Source organism: Piliocolobus tephrosceles, chromosome 4 (assembly GCF_002776525.5).
Source record: "Piliocolobus tephrosceles isolate RC106 chromosome 4, ASM277652v3, whole genome shotgun sequence".
In the NCBI taxonomy this organism is placed as follows: domain Eukaryota; kingdom Metazoa; phylum Chordata; class Mammalia; order Primates; family Cercopithecidae; genus Piliocolobus; species Piliocolobus tephrosceles.
Genome location: NC_045437.1, coordinates 110,583,731 through 110,601,322, shown reverse-complemented (window position 1 = coordinate 110,601,322; position 17,592 = coordinate 110,583,731). Strand labels below are relative to the sequence as shown.

Genomic DNA, 17,592 nt, shown 5'->3' with positions numbered 1-17,592 from the left:
GGAGCTGTCAGTCTTAAGTTCTCAGGATTGGGGGAGCATCAAGTGGGATGTTTCTTAGAAGTCACATAGCAGTTTCCCTGAACTTAAACCCCATCAGCGTCTTACATACCAGGTGCAGATCATCGGGGCCTACCTTCAACCTGGGGAACTTTCTTGAGGGAAAGGACTGATTATTTCAAAGTGGTTGCAGTCAATTTTCAGGAAAAGCAGACTCCGCAGGTCCAACCCCTGGCACATAAGAACGGAAAAAAGATGAATCCTCATTCCTCTAAAGATTTGAACATAATTCAGAAAATTTAAGCTTCATGTTAGCAGTCTACATGGTCTTTGAGGCAAGTCAAGGGTATTTAATTCTGCAAGGCAGTTCTCACCAGAAGAACTTAACTCACAACTAGCATTCCTCAGAGATACTAAGTTTTGGGGTGGTGGGTCTGGAAGCATTCATAACCATGAAGTTGGCCCTACTAAACATTTCAACTGCTAGTATAACCTGTCACTCAATGCCTTCCATACACACAGTTTATTTATGAGGTTAGATGCCTTGTGAAAGGCCAGAACTGAGCCATTAAACTACAATTACACTTACCAATAGAAACCTCAGTCCAGGAATGGAATGGTTCAAAATTTGGCTTGAGACCCCACTGCCCTTGCAGTTTTCTGTGATGACTAAGTAACTACACCATATTGAAGGCCCATATGCACCCTCCACTTTCTACTCCCCTCAATGGTGATGAGGCATTCCTGGCTTCAGTGCATGTATATATGGAAATGGTGTTCCTAGGACCTGGGCTTGTGAACTGTGAGTATAGAGATTCTTAGGGGAACCTCAGTCCTACAGCTTCAAAGTAATGGTAGGAGGTGGCAAACATCTCTAAGTGGACTGAAGAGTTAGTAAATTAGGTAAGATATTAGAATGCGGAGCAGGATCTAGTTCCCTGTTGAGATAGGAGCGTGCCTGACAACAGCTGCAAAGCATGCCTTTAACTGCAACTAACCAGTTCTCAGTTGCGTGGCTTCTCACTGCAGGAGTTAGAAAGGAAATCCTGAGTTACACCCTCACCTAAAGGAACGACCTCACAAGAGAAGCAAATAAACATTTTATTTCCACAGCACACCTTCCCTTTTCCCAAAGAACATGAGTTCACCTCAGCCATCAAAGCAGAGGGCAAAAGCTGTTAAGTGACAAGGCAAGGGGTTACTAGAAAAATAGATTATACCCAAGGCTCTCCTCTTGGGGACCCAAACCCGTCCCCAGGCTCCCCCTCAGGGCTTGCTGAATGGAATGAAAGGCATGGAAAGGGGCTGGGAGAAAAGCCAGCTCCATCTAACAGAGGAAAGGAGCCTGGCTGTGAACAGACCTGGAAGGGGTCGGGGGGTGGGCGGTGGGCTGAGCTTTGCTCCTCGGTTGAGTGCTGGAAAGGGGAAGGGGGAAGAAATAATTTATTGGGCGATGTAATGGTGCGTGGCTTCAATCATGGCGACCATTCCAGATCTCTCTCAAGTGAAGCTAAATTCTGGCCGGTCTATGGAGGTAGAAATTGAGGATGGAAGGAAAGTTTAGAATCCCTCCTCCCCAAGAGAACAGACATTTATTACCCAGCTCTACCCTCGGGCCCAGCCTGCCTCCCATATGGCTTCCAAATCCCTCAGCTATAATTTGCATCAGAAGATGGAATTGGTATGGGGATGTTGTCTTGCCCAAACCCTCCAGCCTCAGAACTGACACAGAGGTTGAAGAGCAGGGGTGGGGAAAAGGAAGTTAAGGAATGAAATTACAATTTCCCCTCATCCCCTACTCAAATTCCGGTCCCAGGGCTGGGCTAGGCAGACTGGGAGAGAAGACCAGGCAGCTGTTCTCATTATCAGGGACCCATGCAGACCTGTTGGACAGACATAGTAGGTGAGAGAAGGCCGGGCAGGAGGGTTCTTTAGGCTCCTAGAGGGAGAAGCAGGGGCCTGGGGTCAAGGGGGAGTGGGAAGCAACACAGTGACAAACAGTGGGAAGAGCCTTTGAGCCCCTCAAACTTACGGGCTACCCTCCACCACCCGCCCCCCAAGTGCTGACCAGAGGGGCCCCCGCGGGTGGCAGGATAATCAAGGGCAGAGCTTGATGCGGGTGCCCTTGGAGAGCACCCGGAAGAAAGGAAAGACACGCTCGCCCAGGAAGGCAGCCGAGAAGGTGTGCACGTGGGCCAGAGTCTCTGCGTTGTAGAAGCCCAGGCGCCCCGCTTCATAGTCCAGGTACACGCCAAAGCGCCGTGGCTTCTCACTGGGGCTCAGCAGCGTCTGTTCTGTCGAGCTCTGGGCCTGGTAGCGTTTGCCGTTGGTGCCCACGCACCACACCTCCCGCTGGAGCAGAGGCTGCTGGGGCAGGTGAAGCCGGCGGCGGCGATGGTGGTGACGTGAGGAGCTGGCATCCCCGCTGCCCACGGAGGAACCCCCAGGGCCCACCTTTTCCTTATGATGGGTGGATTCACGGGCAGCGCCCACCGCCCAGCCCCGCCGCCCCCCAACCTCTACCTCCCAGTAGTGCCGGCCAGAGCGGAAGCCCTGGGCCCCCAGTACACAGCAGTCGGCCGAGAAGCGCTTGGGATGGTCAGCAACCTCCTGCCGCCGCTCTGCCAGGCGGACCCCCCGGCGGTCAGGGGACAGCATCAGGGCCGGGTGAGCCGTGTCAGGGTCCAGCGTCAGGTCCACTTGGGAGGGGGGAGGACAAATACGCCAGGGCTGGAACGGCTGTTCCCCTGTCAGCAGCCAACTCCACAGACTGGGCCTTTCCTGCCCGCTTCCTCCCTGAATTCAGCTCCCCACACCATCCCAGAGGCCAGCCTCAGCTTCCTACAGGCTCCATCTCTCCTCTCTCTTGTTCTGAGGACACCTGACAGGTCTTCCCTGAGCCTGGCTCTTCTTGCCACTCTACCCCACCCCCACCCTCCAGGCCTGCCTGGACTAGGACTATCTGTTAATGGCTTGAAACCTCAACCTGAGTGGCTGCCTGTATCCTGCTCCATCTCAACCCCTACACTTTCCCTGGGGCCCAACTTCCCTCAGGACCCAGTCTCAGGTCTGTGAAGGGAAAGGCAAAGGAAGGTCGTGGAGGTGACCTCCCTACCTCTCGCAGCCTGACAGAACATCCGGCTCATTTTCCTCACGATGGCATCTGTCAGGAAGTCATGGCTATGGGGTTGGCACGGGTCAGGGGACCAGACCTCTGGGGGCTGCAGCTGTACCTCTTCACACCTGGAGGAAGGGGACCGGGCAGGGGGTGGGACCATGATATTCCCAGAGGGAAGAGCAAAAGCTGAGGGGAAGGAAAGGAGGGTCCAGGAGATGGAAACTCAGGTCCTGGGGAAGGAAGGAGAGGAGAGGGATACCCAAGAGAAGCAGGGACGGGAACCAGATGCCACTGGGTCACAAAGGGCAAAGAGCAGGAACACACCTATTGAAAGTCTCCTTGATGTCCTGGGAATAAGAGAAACAAAAAGAGGGAAAGGGAGAAAGAGATAAAGAGAGCGTCAGCTGCACAGGGACAGCTTTCCCGATCTCCAGTCAGAGACTGAGCCTAAGCAGGGAGGGAGAAACAGCACACTCACGGCCCTCAATGAACACACATCCATTTCAACCACCCCATGCCTCGCCATGCCTAACTCGCCTCATCCTGCTGTGAGCCCACCAATACTGTCATTTCCACAATATGACTTGCTCACCTTTTTCAAGATGTCACTGTCAAAAAGCCTTTCCTCAACTGTCATTTAAACCTCTCCTACAACCGAATCTTCACGCTTTTCACTGGTATAATCGTCACACATACCACATTCGACATTAACTGTTTCCAGCTTTAAAACATGTTTTTGGTTTTCAGGTTCAATCATTGTGGGTTCCTCCCAGTGAGAAAAGAGGCAGCTCTGGACAGGTGTTTGGTAAGCACTGCCTGACAGCCAACACAGAGTGCTGGGGGAACAGGGAGGGGACATTGCTCACCTGGAGCAGCCGGAGACCCCCCTGCTGGCTCCGCTCCTGGGCCTCGGCCAGCAGGCGGCTGAGCTGGGCAGCCTGCTCTGCAAGGCGACTGGCCGCAGCTCCTGCACGCCCCAGCTGGGCTTCATGCATCTCTCGGAGACGCCGTTCCAGCCCTGCCTGCTCTTCAGCCAGAAACCGTGTCAGCCGCCCAAACTCTGAGGCCACCGCTGCCAGCTCTGACTTCATCTGGCTCTGGAATGGTGCAAAGGGGATGACAGATACCACCTCAACACATAGGAAGATAACTTCCAGTTTTGCAACTACCACTTTTCTTTTTTTTTTTTTTTTTTTTTTGAGGTGGAGTCTAGCTCTGTCCCCCAGGCTGGAGTGCAGTGGCGCGATCTCGGCTCACTGCAAACTCCGCCTCCCAGGTTCACGCCATTCTCCTGCCTCAGCCTCCCGAGTAGCTGGGACTACAGGCGCCTGCCATCTCGCCCGGCTAGTTTTTTGTATTTTTTTAGTAGAGACGGGGTTTCACCGTGTAGATCAGGATGGTCTCGATCTCCTGACCTCGTGATCCACCCGTCTCGGCCTCCCAAAGTGCTGGGATTACAGGCTTGAGCCACCGCGCCCGGCCACGCAACTACCACTTTTCAACGCAAGGCAAAGGAGCCCTATACTCCCCAAGTCCAAGAAAGTCCTGGAAAGAGGCTTATCTCCTACCGGCCTTACTTCTCAGTCTTACCAGATACCACCCCTTGCACCCAGCACAGTGGACCCAAACTCACTGACCTCTGCCTGGAACACTCCTCTCCACCTGGTCTACATAACTTGACTCATCCTTCAGGTCCAACCTTAAATATTCCAAAAGAAGCCTTCTCTCCTCTCCAGATCTAAATCAGGACCATCCCCACAAATGTCACTGCATCTCTTTGTGGCACATATAATATTGAAATGTTGTGTTTAAATGACATATCTTTTAATATCCTTTCCCCCACTGTACCATAAGCTCCCACTGGCAGGGATGAGGAATGTCTTTGTTTGCCACAGTGTCCTCGGACCTTGACACAGCGCCAACCAGGGTAGGCACTTGGTAAAAGTTTTTTGAAATGAATAAATAAAAGAATTCAAGAATCAAGACATGAAGTTAGGGTCCCGAAACCACTAAACACAGTGACCTTAAGAAAGTCACCCAAGGCCGGGCGTGGTGGCTCAAGCCTGTAACCCCAGCACTTTGGGAGGCCGAGATGGGCGGATCACGAGGTCAGGAGTTCAAGACCATCCTGGCTAACACGGTGAAACCCCGTCTCTACTAAAAAATACAAAAAGCTAGCCGGGCGAGGTGGCTGGCGCCTGTAGTCCCAGCTACTCGGGAGGCTGAGGCAGGAGAATGGCGTAAACCCGGGAGGCGGAGCTTGCAGTGAGCTGAGATCCGGCCACTGCACTCCAGCCCGGGCGACAGAGCGAGATTCCGTCTCAAAAAAAAAAAAAAAGAAAGTCACCCAAAAGCCCTAGATCAAACTCTTAAAAACTTTTTCTGTAAAGGTCCAGATAGTAAATATTTTTATGCTTTGTGGGCTAAGAGGCAACAACCAAGGATATTATGTAGGTACTTGATATCCTGTAACAGAAAAAACTCCTGCCCATTCCCACCCTATTTGCCAGGGATGGGCCATCCTGGGTGGTGGGCACAGTTTTCACACAGTTACCATCAGCTGGAGACACTGTGAGTAATAGGCCACAGGAGGGTCCTAACTGACCAGATGCGGGAGGGAAACAGCCGCCACAGTCAGTTTCGCTCTACCCTAGGGGCATACAGATCCTGTTACCTCCATACCCAGGAGAGCCCAAAAGTATCAACTTGGGCAGCTGGCCAGAGGCAGGATGACTTCCTACTCCCAGAGAGATTCTACCATTCAGTGCCTAGCAGTTGCCAACAGCAGAATCCCTAATATTTAGGTGGCGGTGGGCATGGGCCCTGGGTACTGGCAAGGCCCGGGCACTGGCTGGGAAGGGAGGAGGGAAGAGGGACAGAAGGGGAGGTCCTGGCTTGGTCTATGAAGCCCACAGTGCAGCCCATTCCAGCAGGGCCTGCTGGGGTTATGAAAACAGGTCGGAGGAGGGGAATGGAAAAATACCTTAAAAGACTCCTTGGAGATGGGCAAGCAATAATGAAAAAAAAGGGAGGGGGGGAGCTGAGAAAACACTGGACTAGGAAATACTAGGTCTCTGCAGTGCTAACATACACTAAATCCTGCCCCAGCTTAAACACACTGGCCCCCTCGCAGGACAGAGGAAGTGTCTGTCCTAGGACAGTGTCCGCCTCATGCTCAGGGCTGCTCTGCCCACTGCCTGCATGGATCCTGAGGCCAGCAGCTTCTATGATGGCTGCTATGTGGGTTTTGCTTTGCCCCCTTCAGGCTCTGGTGTTTGGGTAGAAAGCCTGTTCTGCAGCCTTGGGCCAGGCACCTAGGCCCTCCAATCCAGGCCTGTTTCCACTCCATTTTGGAACCAGGGATGAACATACCTCCTGATTCTCTAAGGCCCCCTCTCCTCAGCACCTAGGGAAAGCATCTAGCCCTCTCCCAGGCCTTGGCTGTCCCTCCTCAGGGGACCGAGTCACCACCTGTGAGAGTGGGGAGCCTCACCATCCTTGCCTTGACTATGGTAACCATCAGCCCTGTCGAGGACATTCACCCACCTTCAGTTCCGTCACTCGCCTCTCCTCCTTGGCTTTCATCTTCTGCACAGCCTCCAGGTGCTTCCTCAGCGGCTCCACATGCCCCTGCAGTTTGGCCTGAGGAAACAGAAAAAGAAAACTGGGGGCTGGTAGAGGCACCTGTCCTTCAGAGCCTACCTCTGCAATCCTCCCTACAGCAAGACGAGTCAAAGCCTTATCCCTACCCCCAAAAATGGGTGTCAAATGAGTATTATACTCCTTCCTCCACTTTCTTCTTTCAGATGATGACAAAAGCCTCCAATCCCTCTGTGCACATTTGCAGAAGCCCTTTTTTTTTTTTTTGAGACAGAGTCTTGCTCTGTCACTCAGGCTGGGGTACAGTGGCACAATCTTGGCTCACTACAACCTCCACCTCCCGGATTCAAGCGATTCTCCTGCCTCAGCCTTCCCAGTAGCTGGTACTACAGGTGCCCACCACCACGCCTGGCTAATTCTTTTATTTTTAATAGAGTCGGGGTTTCACCTAACCATGTTAGCCAATATGGTCTCAATCTCCTGACCTCGTGATCTGCCCACCTTGGCCTCCCAAAGTGCTGAGATTACAGGCATGAGCCACTGCGCCCAGCCGGCCCTGCATGTATTCTCTAAAGGTAGGAGCTTCAAGACTAGAGAGCCCCCACACTCACACCTGAGGGGGAAGTGGCTTGAGCCCCGCACCAGAGTCTTTCCATGAGTGCTCTTACCTTTGGTCCCTTTCCCCTTCACAGGCAATCTTCCCCAGATCTCTAAATACTTTTCTGATGATTTTGTGCCTATGCTAAAACCCTTCCATGGGTCACCACCACTTCCAAAACATTGACCCCACACTTCTAGCCTCACCTCTACACTCAACGCCTTCCACACAGACTCTTAAGAGGTTTGACCACATAACATTACTTGCCATTTCCTGAGTATAATTCCATGCTGTTCCCTCTGTCTGGGAGTGCCTTTCTCCACTTGACCCAAGGTATTCTTCCCTTAAAACAGCTCCCTGAAAACTGCCCTGATTCTCCGCATCCCCAACTTCCTCTGTGATCCCAAGAAATACCTAATACATTACTTCCCAGGGCACCAATCATTGACAGATGTGCCGCCTCCAGGACACTGTGGAGTCCCTGCCCTCACTTTACTTATTTCAACTTCTTTGTTTCTTTCTGCTCATCTGCTTTCTCTCCTGCTCAATCACTTGCTAAATGGGAAACAAAACCAAAACCCCTCTTCCAAAGGTTGTAACCGTTACAGCCAATGGGCACATGAGCTCTGTGTTTCTACAATTTGTAGCCAAATATTTTTCTTTAAAGGGCTGTTAGCCCAGAATGAGTAGAATAAGCCCTACCTATTTGCTGTTTCCTTTTTTATGTCTTCTTCTAGCCTTTCTGTCTCCTTTTCTTTGAGAGATAATATAGAGTAGGAGAGCTCAAGCCTAGACTCCAATTAGGACCAGAGTGAAGTGAAGTGACCTCAGGCAAGCCATGCTTTCAGTTTCCTCAGCTTCAAAGAAGAAGACAATGGACCTCACGGACAGCACACTAGTGCAGTGACTGGCATGTAGCGAAAGATCAGTAAATGTGATCTAATATTTGCTCCCTATACCTTAAGCTGCCAGTGACATCCTGATGATGACCTGAACTAAAGAGTTTACCAAGCCAGCGTGCAAACGGCAGTTGTTGCACAGGACAAGTGGTTGTAGACAAAATCAGTCATAATGGAATTATAGTCAACTCATGAAAATAGCATGAACTACACAAAATTCGGCCTTCTGATATAACTTTCTACTTTTCTACAGTAGTCAGTAATTTCTCCATTAATTCAGAATTTATAATGCTTAAATTTACCATTTAGTGTTTTTCTTTTTTTATTTATTTATTTATTTTTGAGACAGAGTCTTGCTCTGTCGCCTAGACTGGAGTGCAGCGGCGCCATCTCGGCTCACTGCAACATCCATCTCCTGGGTTCAAGTGATTCTTCTGCCTCAGCCTCCCAAGTAGCTGAGATTAAAGGTGCCCGCCACCACGCCTGGCGAATTTTTGTATTTTTAGTAGAGACGGGGTTTCACCATGTTGGCCAGGCTGGTCTTGAACTCCTGGCCTCAAGTGATCTGCCTGCCTCAGCCTCCCAGAGTGCTGGGACTACAGGTGTGAGCCACTGCACCCGGCCCCTAAATTGCTGACCAAAACAAAAATTAATAAGCACAAATTCAAATAGAGTACCATTTAAGATATATTTTCTTTTTTTTTTAGACAGAGTCTCACTGTGTTGCCCAGGCTGGAATGCAGTAGCAGAGTCTTGGCTCACTGAAACCTCTGCCTCCCAGGTTCAAGCGATTCTCTTGCCCCAGCCTCCCGAGTAGCTGCGATTACAGGCACCCGCCACCATGCCGGCTAATTTTGTATTTTTAGTACAGACGGAATTTCACTATGTTGGCTGGGCTGGTCTTGAACTCCTGACTTCAAGTGATCCACCTGCCTGGGCCTCCCAAAGTGCTAGGACTACAGGTGTGAGCCACCATGCCCAGCCAGTTATAAGAGAAATTTTCAAAACTTTTTTTTTTTTTTTTGAGATGGAGTCTTGCTCTGTCACCCAGGCTGGAGTGAAGTGGTGCGATCTCAGCTCACTGCAAGCTCCGCCTCCCGGTTCACACCATTCTCCTGCCTCAGCCTTCCGAGTAGCTGGGACTACAGGTGCCCGCCACCACGCCCAGCTAATTTTTGTATTTTTAGTAGAGACAGGGTTTCACCATGTTAGCCAGGATGGTCTCGATCTCTTGATCTCATGATCTGCCTGCCTCAGCCCCCCAAAGTGCTGGGATTACAGGCATGGCCACCACGTCCAGCCAATTTTCAAAACATTTAACTGTCGGCCAGATGGTTATGAGTATGTACTGTATATACATACTCATCACTTAATGTCAGATTAAATATGTGTATATGGCCTCCCAAATTCCAGAGCCCAGTAAACACATCAAGAAAAGAAATCCCAGCACTTTGAGGGGCCAAAATGGGAAGATTGCTTGAGGCCAGTAGTTTCAAGACCAGCCTGAGCAACACAGCAAGACCCTGTCTCCACAAAAAAAGAAAAAAAAAAATCAGCTGGGCATAATGGCGCACACACCTCCAGTCCCAGCTACTACTCAGGATCACCTGAGCCCAGAAGGTCAAGGATGCAGTGAGCTATGATTGTGCCACTGCATTCCAGCTGGGCTACAGAGAGAGACCCTGTCTAAAAACAAAACAAAACAAACAGGTAACTGTTCAGGAACCATACTTACATATCATTGTGTGTTATTACCTATTCAATGAAAAAAAAGTTTTACAAAACAACATTATGCCAAGCTACTGTTGGTTACTGCATGTACATATCTGAAAAGAATAAATAACCCACTTGTGGCTGGGCGTGGTGGCTCACGCCTGTAATCCCAGCACTTTGGGAGGCCAAGGCAGGCGGATCATGAGGTCAGGAGATCGAGACCATCCTGGCTAACACAGTGAAGCCCCATCTCTACTAAAAATACAAAAAAAGTAGCCGGGTGTGGTGGCGGGCACCTGTAGTCCCAGCTACTCGGCAGGCTGAGGCAGGAGAATGGCGTGAACCTGGGAGGCGGAGCTTGCAGTGAGCCGAGATCGCGCCACTGCCCTCCAGCCTGGGCGACAGAGCAAGACTCCATCTCAAAAAAAATAAAATAAAATAAAGTAAAAATGACCCACTTGTAAAATAGCCTATTAAGTCAGAAAGGGAATCACTCAAATTAGTTCTATACAATAAAACTATGTATTTACATTTACGCATCACTTAATGTCAGATTAAGTATGTGTATATGGCCTCCCAAATTGCAGAACCCAGTAAACAGATCAAGAAAAGAGAGTATGGCCAGACGCAGTGGCTCACACCTGCAATCCCAGCACTTTGGGAGGCCAAGGCAGGCAGATCACCTGAGGTCAGAAGTTCGAGATCAGTCTGATCAACATGGAGAAACCCCTTCTCTACTAAAAATACAAAAACTTAGCCGGTGTGGTGGCGCATGCCTGTAATCCCAACTACTCGGGAGGCTGAGGCAGGAGAATCGCTTGAACCTGGGAGGCAGAGGTTGTGGTGAGCCAAGATCGTGCCACTGCACTCCAGCCTGGGCAACAAGAGCGAAACTCTGTCTCAAAAAATAAATAAATAAAAGCAAAAGCAAAGAGATTATGACTTTTTTTAATTCCTCACCTACTTCAGGACCTAATATGGGATTTTCAGGCAGCTGGCATTGAACAGATTTGGCTAATGCAAATTAAAATCCAGTTTCAGAAGCTCTTTGGAGCAGTCCTACAGGGGGAGATGAAAGAGAAGGGGTGGAATGCCCATGGATAGTCTGGCCTGGGTTCCTGTTCACAAAGTGACCATACATGATATGATAGGTATGGTTAATTATGAACTGAGAAGATAAAAAGAAACGACAACAGGAGCTCACAATCTCTGCTAAAAATGTAGGGCCCAATAGCTAGGCAACGTTACCAACGCAGTGATCCTCATGCTAGACTGCGCTTTTTAAAGATTTTCTCCTACTCACTGATTCACAAACTCTAGTGGAAGGACCCACTGTATTTTTCAAAACCTCCCCTAGTATTCCAACAATCAGGCAGGTGAAACAATCATTGTGTAGCCAGGCATGGTGGCTCATGTCTGTAATCCCAGCACTTTGGGAGGCCAAGGCGGGAGGATCACCTGAGGTCAGGAATTTCAGACCAGCCTGGCCAACATGGTGAAACCCCATCTCTACTAAAAATACAAAAATCAGCCGGGTGTGGTGGCACCTGTAATCCCAGATACTCAGGAGGTTGAAGCAGGAGAATCACTTGAACCCGGGAGGTGAAGGTTGCAGTGAGCCGAGATCATGCTACTGCACTTCACCCTGGGCAACAGAGTGAGACTCTGTCTCAAAAAATTAAAAAAAAAAAAAAAAAAATTCACTCCGTAGAAGGAATTGTTACTTGTGATGAAGTAATGTAGGTTTGTCTCACTGTACCACTCAGGGCTGAGAAGTCCTACATACATTATTCTAAAATTGGGGTAACAAAAACAATACCTAAATGAAGTTATGGCAGGAATCAGGTCTGAAAACATGAGTCATGAAACAAACAAGCTCTGAGCAGACCACACAGAGGCTGCCCTCTCCTCCTCCTGGTCCCACTGCTCCAAACCCATGCAGGCCTTCACTAAGTAGTGCTATTTGTGCTGGCTGCCTTGCAGACAAATCTCCTTTATCTATGTCCAAAGAAAAGTCAAAATGAGAAGTAGGGGCAAGATATTTGTCAAACTAGAATGAGACTCCAAGAAAGTCACATCAGAAAAGTCAAACAACAGACATCCAAATGGTGGTAGCGTTGTTAGTATACACCAGGGGAAGGGTCAGCAAATAACTAAGTCAATTATTACTGAAGCTCTGCGGTCCTCTGTATGGTACTTAAAGCCTCTCTGACTCTCTTTCCCAATCTATAAAATGGGAATGGAAAACATATCAAACTCACAGTGTTGTTTGGGTTTTAATGAGATGGTCCATGAAAAGTGCCTAGTACAGTGCCTGGTATACATACAAATGTCCAGAGAATATTAACTATCAATCCTGGATAAATTAAAGTTCAAAGACACACAGAAACTTAAACAAGATTTGACAGTGCAACTTGCAGAGCCAGGTCTTCTGACTGAAGAGCTCTTTTCTAGTCAGTACATAAGAGTGACACAGAGCCAACAAAAGTCCTTGAAGGCAAAACCAAACCACATCGTGGTGGGTGAGGAGCCCACTGGGAGGCAAGGGCAGGGCATTTGGGTCTGACACTGACAATAGCAGTTATCTCTGTGTTCCTGCTTCTGAGCCTTTCCTTGTCCTTTGAAGCCCCCAGTTCTTTCCATCTCTAGGTGTCCCGCCAAGGACAGACTTAAGACTCACCAGAAAGAAAGCCAGACTGCTGGTAAAGTTCTAGAGACCTTATCTGGCATCACCGGCTTTGCTCTATTTGCTTTGAGGAAGCCATCCTTCCCCGGTCGTCTTCACTGCATCTGCTCTGTATACAGAATCCTTCTCATTCCAACCCACCTTGCTGGCAGTAAGTGCTTAGACAAGCAAACTCAGCTCACCAATACCATGAGGTTCTTTGATGGGCGAAGAGATGTTTCCTTTCCTCAGCTCCCCCTACTTCCTCTCCGCCCCCGACTAAACTCCCATCTTCTCTCTGTACTTCTCTCACCTTGTACTCCTGCACCACCTCCTCCAATGGCACCACGCTGTGCTGTTTGTGGCTCCTGGATTCTCGGCACACCACACAGATGGCCTCTTCATCTACCTCGCAGAAGAGCTTCAGGGCTTCTTGGTGTTTGGGACAGATGCCCTGATCGCTCACACGGCTCCCTCGACCAGGGGTTGGGTGCATCTGCCGAATCACCTGGACCATATTGGCCAGCTGCAGGTTGGGGCGGAAGCTCCGCCGAGGAAAGCTCTTTCGGCACTGGGGGCATGTGAAGCACCTCCGAGGGGCTGGAGGCGGGGGCAGTGGGGTGACGGGGTCTAGATCCTCTTCCTCATCCTCCTCCAGCACTTCCTCCTCGTCCTCCTCATCCTCCCCCCTCAGGTCCTCCTCTATATCCCCCAAGTAGTAGTCCAGGTCTTCCTCTTCGTCCTCCTCCTCCCACACATAGTCCATGTTGTCCCAGCTGGACCTGCTCATGCCACTGGTCCAGAACACACCCTCTTCTTCCTCCTCGACCTCCTCCTCCATGTCACCCTCGTAGTCTTCATCCCGCATGGGGGTGTCCCACCCCGCGCCAGCCCCCACAGCCTCCACTTCCTCCTCCTCTCCGTCCTCCTCCTCCTCCTCCCGATCTAAATCATCTCTGTCCTCCTCATCCTCCCCACCCCACAACTGGGTTACACAAACTCGGCAGAAGTTGTGCCCGCAGCCGATGGACACGGGGTCCGTGAAGTAATCGAGGCAGATGGCGCACACCGCCTCCTCCTGAAGGGTCTGCACAGGGTTGGGTGTCATGGCAACGGCAGCCATCTTAGTGTCCAGCCAGCCAGTGTAGAGGTGCGGTGGGGGGGCGAGGGGCGGGGGTCTTCCCCACCGACGCCCTGGCGACCCGGCTCCACCCCCAGCCCTGCCCCTCCACACCTCGCCCCAAGGGCAGCCTGAGAGATGTCCTCCCGCCAACCCACCCCGCCACACAGTGTTCCCTACTCTCAAACGATAACCGTGTCTCTGCGAGGGGAGGGGACAGTGCTGGGCACCACCGCCAAGTCCCTCAGGTGGCTCTGAGTGCAAATTTGCCCCTATGCTCCCTTGGACTCCTCATAAACCCCCGCCCCTCCTCACTTCCTGGCCCCGCCCCTAGCTTCCGGCCTCCTTCCCAATACTTCCGGCGTCTACACACCACCTAAGCTCTCGACTTCCCTCCGCTGTCGTGCTACTCCCCCTTTTTCCCCGCGGGGCCCCAGGGCGACAGGAAATGGCGAGGAGACGCTCTAGCCCGCACTACGGAACAGGGCGGGAGGGCTAGGACGGTGGAGGCCCACGTCTCTGTGGTGCGGGAACGCGGCGAACGCAGAAAGAACAGAGGAACCGCCTACCCCCATCCCCCGCCGCTGGGGAGAAACTTCGGGGGGTGGGGGGAGCGCTTGGTGGCCGTCTGCTTTCGGTGCTATGACCGCATCGGCCAGGCGCCATCCTACCCTCCCGGCACAGCCGACTGCCGCCGGTACGCCCCACCGCCGATGCCGGAAGTGAGGGGGTGGGTCCGCGGAGCGCCCTGAAGTACTTCCGGCCCTTCTAGGCAGAAGACTTTTGTTGTGGAGGACTCCGAGGGTCGAACGGCTCGGACCGGGGGCGGGGCCTGAGAAAGCGCGTCGCCGATCGGGCCGCAGAAGCCCAACCCTTTCCCAACTGTAGTCGGCGTTCCGCATCCAAGGTAGAAACTGCCAACTGGACACAGTCTCCTGGTTTAGATGAACTTCCCTAACTGCCCAGCAGTAAAGAAGTGGTGACGAATCATTACATCTACATTCTCACAGCATCTCCGCAAAAATAGATGCTTTGTGCGGTAGAAATAATATTTGGTGCTTAAATAGCTCTTTAAAATTTATTTTTATAGAGATTTGATGTCGATACATAATAAAAAACAAATAAATGTTGTTTGATGCGAGGAAAATGACGAGGCCATGATTTATGTACAGAATCTCCAGTGAGTGTCAGACACGGCGTGACGCCAGGGCTGGACCTACTTACCCTGCTCTCGTGGCGGCTCGCGGGAAAACTCCAGGGGGACGTCGTGCTTCCTAGGCGGGTACGGTCAGGCCTCTGAGGATGTGAGATCAAACGCGCCAAAAACCACGAACACTCGTTGGTGAACTATGCTTGGCCATTACAGGAGCTGCGGACCCGACTGCGGTAGACAAGTCTGGCTCCAGAACCTGGACACCGCTCAGCCGGCCGCGGCAGGGGTCCCCGGGTCTGTCCCACAAGGGCGCTGGCCTAGCGCTATCCTGGCCTTAGCAGCCACGTGTATCTTCAGGATGATGCTGGCGAAACACTATCTCAGGCAGTTTCCGTAGTGTAGTGGTTATCACGTTCGCCTCACACGCGAAAGGTCCCCGGTTCGAAACCGGGCGGAAACACAGTGTTATTTTTTTGGCCTGTTCAGGAGAATTTCTTTCCCGAGGCCAGCCTCACCTGGCTGGAAGGACATGTGTGTGTCCCTGCGCTTCGGAGGAACACGAACCTTAATAAATACCACGCCCTTAATAAATTCTCGCAGTGTAAATTCAGGTTTTACACCTCACCTAATCTCTTGCCCTTCCCTTCTGAAGCCTATGCAGCCATCACATGTAAAGGAATCCGTAGATTTCAGATCCTCGGCTCTAGTGCCTAGAACAGAGCCAGGCGCAGGCGCTTCTTAGTACTTGTACAGTGGAAACGTGCCTACACCTCTGCGGGCAACCTCCGTCTTCTGAGACAAAGTTATGATCTTTTTGCGAGAGCTGCCCGGCTAGCTCAGTCGGTAGAGCATGAGACTCTTAATCTCAGGGTCGTGGGTTCGAGCCCCACGTTGGGCGGAGTTCCTTTTGGAAAGGTTAAGGCAAGCCGTGTTACTTAAGTGCACCAATGGTATTCTCTGGACCAAGACCTAGTGGGTAGCGGATCCGTCAACGGTGGGCTAGAGATTGGGCTTAACTGGGTGGTCTCCGATCGTTGTGCGGAAGCCCCGAAGCAGAGTTCTCACAACCTTCGCACCCTCGCTAACTCTCCGAGACAGAATGAGTGGCGAGTCCCTGCGGACCAATTCCTTCAGGCCAGCACCGCGGGCTACAGTGCATGCGTGCTTGATTCTTTGCTATAACCCACTCGCCCACTGACAGCACATATTAGGCACTTTCTGTTTACCAGACGGCCTGCCCCTGTGTCGGAGACTTGCTGTGCTGGAGGGAACAACGTGGTTTGCCGAAACTGGGGTGAGACCGCAGGATGACCCCAGGCGTTAGTGAGCGTCAAAACCTATCTGATTCACTCCCACGGTACTGGGAGATTTAGTGGTTAGGATTCCGCGTTTGCCTCCCTGCGACCTGCTGCGACCTGCTTTCGACTCCCTGTCAAGAAAGATGCTTTGTGTAATCTGAGACACTTGTCTTCCGTATATTCTTTTTTACGCTCTTGATTTTAAGAGTCTGTATTTGTGAGATGTTGCCCCACACATACCAGCCTCCATGTTTCCCCCATACATAAATAAAGATAAAAACGGGCCGTGCGCCGCAGTGGCTCGTGCCTGTAATCCCAATACTTTGGGTAAGTCAAGGCGGGAGGATCGCCTGAGCCCAGAATGGCCTCGAAATTAGTCCTGCAAATATAGCCCTTTTTTCTTTCTTTCTTTTTTTTATTTTTATTTTTTTAAATTTTTTTATTTTAGATGGAGTCTTGCTCTGTCGCCAGGCTGAAGTGCAGTGGCACCACCTCGGCTCACTACAACCTCCGCCTCCCGGGTTCAAGCGATTCCTCCTGAATAGCTGGGACTACAGGCGCCGGCCACCACGCCTGGCTAATTTTTTGTATTTTAGTAGAAACGGGGTTTCACCATGTTGGCCAGGACGGTCTCGATCTCCTGACCTCGTGAGCCTCCTGCCTCAGCCTCCCAAAGTGCTAGGATTACAGGCGTGAGCCGCCGCGCCCGGCCCCGTTTTGTATTTTTAAGCTGTCGAAGTCTCCTCCGCATACACAACACACCCCGAGAGAAGTCTGTTGATCATAGAAAGCTGGTTTAAACTCTCTGAGCAAAAGATAGCGTCCTCTTCCGTCTCAGACGTGTATCAAAGTGGAGACTTAGCAGGGCTATGTAGTCTGTGAGGGCGGTCTGGGCAGAAGCTAGTCAGAGTTTGTAAATAGAGTTGCTAGTACAATCCTAGCACGTGAGTTACTGGGGCTGTGGTCTTGGAACATAAGAGTCTAAATAAGCTGGTGTTCAAAGAGTTTGAAGTTTGACATTTCGTCTTGCACAAATTATTTCGGATTCTTTTCCAGACTGTGGTTTCAGGGTGATTTTTTTACCACCTTCACTGGGACTGGAAAACATTCTTAAAGGATTCTGGCTTTTTCATTAAAGTGGAGATGAAGTGAACAGGCTTCTTTTTTTTGTCCTCCAGCAAGCCAAGGGAACGCCCGCTGGAGCTTTTTGCTACAATTCCTGCTTTCTCTCCTCCCCACACCTTCCACCCATCGCCGCTCTGGCCAGGTTAGATATGGGATGCCCCTCCAGGCAAGTGACCCAAGCTGCTCCGGGCACAAAGGCGGCAAGCGTTGAACACTCAGAGAAGCAGGACAAACACATGAACCTGTGGGGATCTTTGGCCGCCTCCCAAACCCTGTGGTGATGGGGCCTGGGGAGACTGAGGGACT

General features: G+C 51.2%; 2 protein-coding genes and 2 non-coding genes across 9 annotated transcripts; 2 read left to right on the top strand and 2 right to left on the bottom strand.

The window, feature by feature from the left end:
• Positions 1-1,081: 1,081 nt before the first annotated feature.
• TRIM41 (tripartite motif containing 41) lies at positions 1,082-14,445 on the bottom strand. 6 transcript variants are annotated; one of them, XR_002729474.1, is made up of 8 exons: positions 12,904-14,445; positions 6,662-6,757; positions 3,982-4,212; positions 3,440-3,462; positions 3,113-3,240; positions 2,521-2,696; positions 1,797-1,880; positions 1,082-1,523 (listed from the first exon to the last, which is right to left on the bottom strand). XR_002729474.1 is itself a non-coding variant. In XM_023201782.1 (8 exons), exons 1-8 carry the CDS (start codon positions 13,711-13,713, stop codon positions 1,508-1,510), a joined length of 1,560 nt encoding a protein of 519 aa, XP_023057550.1. In that variant the 5' UTR covers positions 13,714-14,445; the 3' UTR covers positions 1,082-1,507. The 6 variants fall into 6 exon arrangements, 3 of the variants coding, with proteins under 3 accessions (XP_023057550.1, XP_023057551.1, XP_023057549.1); XM_023201782.1 differs by having other exon boundaries at positions 2,525-2,696; XR_002729472.1 differs by having other exon boundaries at positions 1,797-2,696.
• Positions 14,105-15,205, bottom strand: LOC111535499. The gene is made up of 2 exons (XM_023201785.2): positions 14,935-15,205; positions 14,105-14,631 (listed from the first exon to the last, which is right to left on the bottom strand). The coding sequence occupies exon 2, from the start codon at positions 14,610-14,612 to the stop codon at positions 14,175-14,177; it is 438 nt and encodes a 145-aa protein (XP_023057553.1). The 5' UTR covers positions 14,613-14,631; positions 14,935-15,205; the 3' UTR covers positions 14,105-14,174.
• Positions 15,206-15,250: 45 nt separating this feature from the next.
• On the top strand, positions 15,251-15,323 carry TRNAV-CAC. Its single transcript has one exon. It is a non-coding gene; the product is annotated as a tRNA-Val (tRNA).
• A 365-nt stretch (positions 15,324-15,688) lies between these two features.
• On the top strand, positions 15,689-15,761 carry TRNAK-CUU. Its single transcript has one exon. It is a non-coding gene; the product is annotated as a tRNA-Lys (tRNA).
• Positions 15,762-17,592: the final 1,831 nt, after the last annotated feature.

Coding starts and splice junctions, on each gene's coding strand:
- TRIM41 (XM_023201781.2), bottom strand. CDS start 13,713: ATGGCTGCCGTTGCCATGACACCCAACCCTGTGCAGACCCTTCAGGAG. Junction 4,213..6,661: donor GGCGAGTGACGGAACTGAAG/GTGGGTGAATGT, acceptor GCACCATTCCAG/AGCCAGATGAAGTCAGAGCT. Junction 2,697..3,112: donor GTTCTGTCAGGCTGCGAGAG/GTAGGGAGGTCA, acceptor CCCCCTCCCAAG/TGGACCTGACGCTGGACCCT.
- LOC111535499 (XM_023201785.2), bottom strand. CDS start 14,612: ATGCGGAACGCCGACTACAGTTGGGAAAGGGTTGGGCTTCTGCGGCCC.